Source organism: Cebus imitator, unplaced genomic scaffold, assembly GCF_001604975.1.
Source record: "Cebus imitator isolate Cc_AM_T3 unplaced genomic scaffold, Cebus_imitator-1.0 Scaffold536, whole genome shotgun sequence".
Classification (NCBI taxonomy): domain Eukaryota; kingdom Metazoa; phylum Chordata; class Mammalia; order Primates; family Cebidae; genus Cebus; species Cebus imitator.
In genome coordinates, this window is record NW_016107851.1 from 1,020,255 (window position 1) to 1,027,506 (window position 7,252).

General features: G+C 41.9%; 1 protein-coding gene across 1 annotated transcript in view; it reads left to right on the top strand.

Annotated features, from left to right (window-relative positions):
• Positions 1–1,313: 1,313 nt before the first annotated feature.
• Positions 1,314–7,252, top strand: part of ANKRD20A1 (ankyrin repeat domain 20 family member A1) — a 49,016-nt gene continuing 43,077 nt past the window's right edge. The window contains exons 1-3 of the mRNA XM_017514737.2: positions 1,314–1,516; positions 6,215–6,329; positions 6,492–6,665. Of these exons, the coding sequence (XP_017370226.1) occupies positions 1,314–1,516; positions 6,215–6,329; positions 6,492–6,665 (492 nt within the window). The remainder of the gene's footprint in view (positions 1,517–6,214; positions 6,330–6,491; positions 6,666–7,252) is intronic.

Sequence of the window (7,252 nt, forward strand, 5' to 3'; positions counted from 1 at the left end):
TTCCACTCAGCTACTTGGGAGGCTGAAGTGGGAGGATCACTTGAGCCCAGGAGGTCGAGGCTGCAAACTTGCAAGTTGCACACGGGCAGAGATGACAGAGGAACCCCTGACTCTCCGCGCCACTCACCCTGCCCGCACACCTGCCACGCGGGCCCCGGCGCCAGTGCCTGAGCGCCCAAGTCAGGCAGTCTGCACAGCAGCGGCACCAGGGTGGGAACCGGCTGCTGACTACCGTCGCAGTGACCACGAAGAACCCTCCCCCGCGGGCCCTGCGCTCTTGGAGGAGGCCAAGGCAGAGCAGACCCTTAGGTGGGCGGGCGATGCACTTGACCCTGAAGACTTCAGGTACCAGGCCCGCCAGCCGCCAGACATGGCTTGCGGACTGCAAGAGGCTGAACACCCCAGGCCAGGCCCAAGCCCCCAGCAGCTCGGATCCCGGGACCAGACGCACAGGAGACAAAGTCAGGCGATCAGCCCGCCCGCAGCGGCTCAGTCTCATCCTGTGGATGCAGAGTGATCAGCGCCAGCGCCCAGGATCCCGAGGGATGTCCAAGAGGAGCGGACCCTCAGGTAAGGCGGGCTGTGCACTCGGCGACCCTAACGCCATCCAAGGGAAACTCGCCATCCCCTGCCAGTGCCAGATGTGCAGCTGCAAACCGCGTCTGGCCGGGCCGCGCTGAGAGCAGGTGGGGGAAGGAGCGTCCTGACTCTCCGGCTACCTGATATTAGCCATACAGACTCCAGGGCCAGAGCCTCAGTGCTGAAGCCCGGCATCGCGAAGCCACTGCGGTGGCCGCGGAGTGCCCGTGTCCGCACCTGCTCTCCTTTCCGAGGAGAAGCGGGCGGGGCGTACCGCCAGACAGGCCCTCGTCCTCAGTCCGGGCGGTAGGCTCGCCTGCGACCCTGCGCCTGCCGCCCTGGGGCCGCCGGGGCGAGCGCAGGAGAACCCGCGAGCCCAGCGCGCCCGCCCGGAGCTGCAGCCGCACCTGCCGTCGCGCGCCTCCTGCCTGGGAGCGGCTTCCGGGAGCCCAGCGGCCACCGCGGTGCAGGCGCGCGCCCAACGGCTCTGCGAGGCTCACTCGGTCTGAGAGGTCGGAGGCTGCGAGTGTCGCTGCTGAAGGCTGTGGTGGACCGAGCTGGATCGCAGATTCTGCGCTAGACATTTGGGATCGCGGACTGGGAATTGGATCGCGGGTTGGGGGGTGGATCCGGGATTGGGGGCTGGGTCTGCAGTGGGGGTGCGGGCGGTGACGAGGTGACCCGGAGCTGCCCCGGCCAGGAGCCGGTGGTTGGGGGTCTGAGAAGTCACCATCATGAAGTTTTTCGGCTTTGGGAGCCGCAGGGCCCAGGTGGTCCGGGACTCCACAGACCAAGTCTACACGGGCTCCGGATACCGAATCCGGGACGCGGACCTGCGGAAGATCCACAGGGCGGCTGTCAAGGGCGACGCGGCGGAGGTGGAGCGCTGCCTGGCGCGCAGGAGCCGAGACCTGAACGCCCGGGACAAGCAGCGCAGGTGCAGCCCGGGGTGGGAGGGCGTCCCCAGGCCCGGCTGCCCCGCAGCCCCGCAGCCCCTGGGACCCGGCCTTGGGGGGCGTCGGGCACACTCGGAGCCAAACGGAGGCTCAGCTGCTTTCCGTCCCTCATAATTCCCTGGCTGGAGCAATTGGTGGAGAATGTGAGTGATTTAACTCACAAAGTTAAGCGTATACTGTGTTGTTACTGTTAACGCACACATTAGAAACAAGGTGTTACACACATTATCGGAGGTGCCGAATGAGAGAACTCATTCCCCTATCAAAAATACCGTGAGTCGTTTTCAGTAGGCGAAAAGTTCTCAGAGAAAACTGTCCGTTTTACATCGGTTCCCACGTGTGTAGATAGGTCCTCTACTGAAGGTTCTTAGAGGGAAACTTGGAAGTGGGAGGTGGGTTCTGTGTTCTTGAATGGGAAGACACATTTTTCTCAAAATGTTGATGTTTACCAATTTTACATAAACCGAACGAAAACATCAGATTTTAGGATTTTTGCATGACACCTGCTGTCTTTTACTATTGTGATGGCATTTTAAAACATTTCATAAGGAAGTGAAAAAACACTTGCTCCTCTAGATACCAAAATGTGCTATTAATTTCTACAATTAATTGTTGACTAACAGCTGAAAAGACAGGTAAATACATGGAACAGAATAGGAAATTCCGAAACACTAAAATTATGTAAGATATGTGTAAAGATTGGTAATGTTAACAGTTATGAATAGGAAAGGATGAATTATTATTGAAAAAATGACTGCTGTTTGAAGAAAGCTAATGAAATTTTATGTCACAAACATGAGTTCCTGATGGACTACAGACTGAAATTTTTACCAGAAGAAAACACAAATGCTTATTTTACAGGTACATTTTATGTTGACAAAGACCTTCCTAAGAATGACCTCACAAGCAGGCTTCTGAAGGTTGATTTAGCAAAATTAAAATTAAAAGTGTCTCAGATAAAACTGTGTTTTACATCCCTTTTTTTCTGAAACATATTTCTGTTTTTCAGGAAAAAAATAATAAAATAAAAGATAATATACTTGAAAAATATTTACTATATTATATATATATTAAAAAGTTTAAAATGTATATATATATTAAAAAATTAAAAGTGTCTCAGATAAGACTTTTACATCCGTTTTTTTCTGAAAAACATTTCTGTATTTCAGGAAAAAAATTAACAAAATAAAAGATAACATACTGAAAAATATTTACTATATGTATATATATATTCAGATGAAAAGTATGTTTTTATTTTACAGGGAATTCATTCTTTTCTTTTTTTTTTTTTTTTTTTTTTTTTTTTTTTTTTTTTTTTTTTTTTTGAGACAGAGTCTTGCTTCTTTGCCCAGGCTGGAGTGCAATAGCACAACCTTGGCTCACTGCAACCTCCACCTCCCAAGTTCAAGCAGTTCTCCTACCTCACCCTCCCAGGTAGTTGGGATTACAGGCAAGTGCCAGCACGCCCAGCTAATTTTTGTATTTTTAGTAGAGACAGGATTTCACCGTGTTGGCCAGGCTGGTCTTGAACTCCTCGCCTCAAGTAATCTGCCTGCCTCAGTCTCCCAAAGTGCTGGGATTATAGGCGTGAGCCACCGTGCCCGGCCTATATTCTTTATTACATATCATATGATATATATATATATGTATTACTGATATGTGTAACATATATTACAGATATAATATGTTATATATATCAGTTTTCTATACACATTAGATGAAAAGTTATATGTATATATACACACATTATATGAAAACTATGTCTTCATTTTACAGGGAATTCTTTCAAATCAAATCAAAAGCTCTAAAAGTGGGGAAAGTACATTTTTGCAAATCTACAAGTTACTTATCTACATAGGAAAACATCTTTTGCATTTCTGGTGTGCCTATGCAACAATTTTGCATGTTCTTCACATGTACCCCAAAGCCAAGCCTAAAATGCAATTTAAAAATAAATAAATAAGTAAAAGAGGACTGAAACTGTTTTCTAACCACAATATTTGTGAGGATCTTTTATACTGCCGCTTAAACTTTAAGTTACTGGTGACTTTTCAAATAGATAATTTGGTGGTAAGTACTGCATTTTAAAAATGTGTGTACCCTTTACCCATCAACTCCATTATACTAAAATACCCTTAGGAAACAGAGATACATGCACTTTATTTTTCACAGCACTTATTTTAAAAGGAACCCATAGAATGCATCCTATAAATAAATTTCAGTTGCATCCATAGGATGAAATAATATGTGACCACTGAAGGTGACAATAGATACAGAAGTACTTTGATGTGTGAACATGTATTTTGTTGCAGCCAGCAAGGAAAAAATTAGTTTGATAATACATACACGCAAACACACTATGGTCTTGTTTTAGCAAAATATATGTACAAAATATGATAAAATTTGTAATTTCTGAGCATTTGTATTTTAAAGTTTTTTCCTTTTTCTTATCTGTGATTGCTGCAGTAAGCATGTGGAAAACTTCTAGTATTTATTAATGAAATAATCCCTGAGAAGAGAGAAATATGAATCTTGCACAGATAAAAATAATTTCTCGGCCGGGCGCGGTGGCTCACGCTTGTAATCCCAGCACTTTGGGAGGCCGAGGCGGGGGGATCACGAGGTCAAGAGATCGAGACCATCCTGGTCAACATGGTGAAACCCCGTCTCTACTAAAAATACAAAAAATTAGCTGGGCATGGTGGTGCATGACTGTAATCCCAGCGACTCAGGAGGCTGAGGCAGGAGAATTGCCTGAACCCGGGAGGCGGGGGAGGCGGAGGTTGCGGTGAGCCGAGATCGTGCCATGCACTCCAGCCTGGGTAACAAGAGCGAAACTCCGTCTCAAAAACAAAAACAAAAACAATAATAATAATAATTTCTCACTTTCTATTTTTATCATTATTATTTTCATGTGTGTTGTAATCTTCTTTAAACTTCTGGCCTCTCCAGAAGTAAAAAGGGAATGTTTTTATCTGTGTTTCCAGATTTTATTATGTACATATGTTTCATTATTCTATTTTATTATGTACTTATGTTTTTCTTATATGTAGATTCATTCAATTTATGCAAACAATGATAGAGTAATCATTACATTAAATTGTATTCTTTAAAAATAACAAATATAAATAATTGCTATTACAAAAATATTGCTTTATAGGAGTTTATTTTAAAATACTGAGCTCCCCAACTGTATTTATCCATTCTTTCATTTCATTTATTCATCAAACATAACTTGAGTACCTGTCATGTGGCAGAGTACCTGTATGTAATATATTCGACTATTTCTCAGGACCCTTCCATCTTTAAAAACTTCATGTTTACCTGCCCTGCCTGCACAAGCTGAGAGATTTAAAATGGGAATATTAGGACTTAATCTCATTGAAACTTTATCTCCCACCTTTCAAATGAAAGCATTTCCGAAGTTAGAAAATAGTAGAGGATAACCCTTGGCTGCCCTTTCAAAAGCTGATCAGTCTTAAATACTAGTATTGGTCATTATTTGCTTATATTCTGTCAATATAAGTATTGAATAATATGAGCCATATTCACTTGAATCATGAGTTTCCTTTGGTTTCAAGTTTTTTGAAAATCAAATAATTTGTTTAAAAAATGTGTTACTGTTACTTCAGTGCTCTTTCCTTATAGTACCTTTAAGAACTAAAATGTATTTAAGTGCCAGTTCTATGCCTAGAACTGCCCTAGATCTGCTGAGTATACCATATTCTACTTAATGGAAGGTCTCATGGATTGTGTAATGCCCCATTATTTTATATATCAATAAGCTAATTTTTAAAATGCTACCAATTATAGTTATAATAAATCATGAATTATAAATGACATTCCAATGTCAGAGGTGTTAAAATGTGACCTACTCTTTAAGTCATCCTGTAAAGTGGTATAATTGTATCACTTTACTTAATAAAAATGTTTTTTTTAAGTAGTAGAAATAGTGATAATTATAATATCTGGCTGGGTGCAGTGACTCACACCTGTAATCCCGGAACTTTGGGAGGCTGAGGTGGGAGGATCACTTGATGCCAGGAGTTTGAGGCCAGCCTGGGCAACAAAGTGAGATTTTATGCTACAAAAATTTTTAAGTGAATATCTGGGCATGCTGGTGCACATCTGTAGTCCCAGCTACTCAGGAGGCTGGGGATGGAGGATCACTTGAGCCCAGGAGTCCCAGGCTACCGTGAGGTATGATTACACCATTGCTCTCCATCCTGGGCAAAAGAGTGAGAGCTCGTCTCAAAAAACAAAAATCTAACAATTATTGAGTTGTCGTTGTAGGAACTATTCTAAATAATTTACACAGTTTCTCAGTTAAGCATTATGACTGTGTCATATGAGGTAGCTACTATTGTCATCTTTATTAATGAGGAAGTTGAAGCACAGAAAGGCTACGCAATAGCTGGTAAGTGACAGAGTTTAAAGTAGGACTCAAGCCCTAGTTGAACTGAATCCAAAGACCGAGCTCTTTCTATTCAAAGAGGCTGCTGATTTCATCAAGGTAGTGAGAAATAAAAGTCAATAAGTATTGCACTTTCTTTAAAAAATTAAGTATTTGTTTTGAAGGCAGAGGAAAACATGCTATTGAATGTTTACAATTACATGAATGCTTGTATGTTTTGAGATATTGCAGTACAGTTTCCTAAAAAGTCCTCTTACTCTCGTAGAACTGCTCTACATTTGGCCTGTGCCCATGGCCATGTGGAAGTGGTATCTCTCCTGGTGGACAGAAAATGCCAGATTGATGTCCTTGACAAATTAAACAGGACACCTTTGATACAGGTATATCGTAGCCAACTCTTTCGGCATGACGTGGATTTGATCTGAATATATAGAATTAAAATAAATTTATCTTATTTAAATATAACTAGTTGGTGAAACCTATGGAAAGTGTATTTTGAATTCTTAGAATTTACAATCTATTTCTTGATCTAATATTGACAGGCTGTGCATTCCCAGGAAGAGACTTGCGCCAGTATTCTGCTGAAACATGGCGCCAATCCAAATCTTAAGGATAGCTACGGCAACACTGCTCTCCATTATGCGGTGTATAATGACGCTACATCACTGGCAGAAAAACTGCTTTCCCATGATGCAGATATTGAAGCATTGGACAAGGTAGAGATCAATGAACTTTCTTTTCAAAAGATTTGTTTTAACATTGATGTAAGGGTCAATTTTTCATATTTGGAAGCTCAAGCATTCCCTGAATGCACATGCAAATTAAGTTACTTTGAAATAACTTGTCAAAGATTTTATTTTAAATATTGATACTTTTACAGAAGCATTAAAAGGCACGGCTTTTTAAAATGCACTTTGGAAAATATTTGTGAATTTGTTAAAGGTGAAACCTTTTCAATTTTTTTTCTAGGTAGGGTTATTATTTTTTTTCCTAATTAGTGTAAAACAACACAGGAAAGAAAGCATGCCTTGGAAATAAGCTTTATCTTAAAACTCAAACAAAACTAAAGCAACATACAATAAATGGACATCTTGCTGCTGCTGACGATTTTCTAAAAAACTGATGTATCATCTCTCAGTGGCAAGGCTTAAGAGGGAAAAATGGATAGGAAAAGGGAGAGCAATCAGAAATATGCAGGTCACTTGAAAATTAGGTAATGAGGGAAAATGCCAAGAAGAGTCTTTTTTTTTTTTTTTTTTTTTTTTTTTTTTTTTTTTTTTTTTTTTTTTTTTTTTTTTTTTTT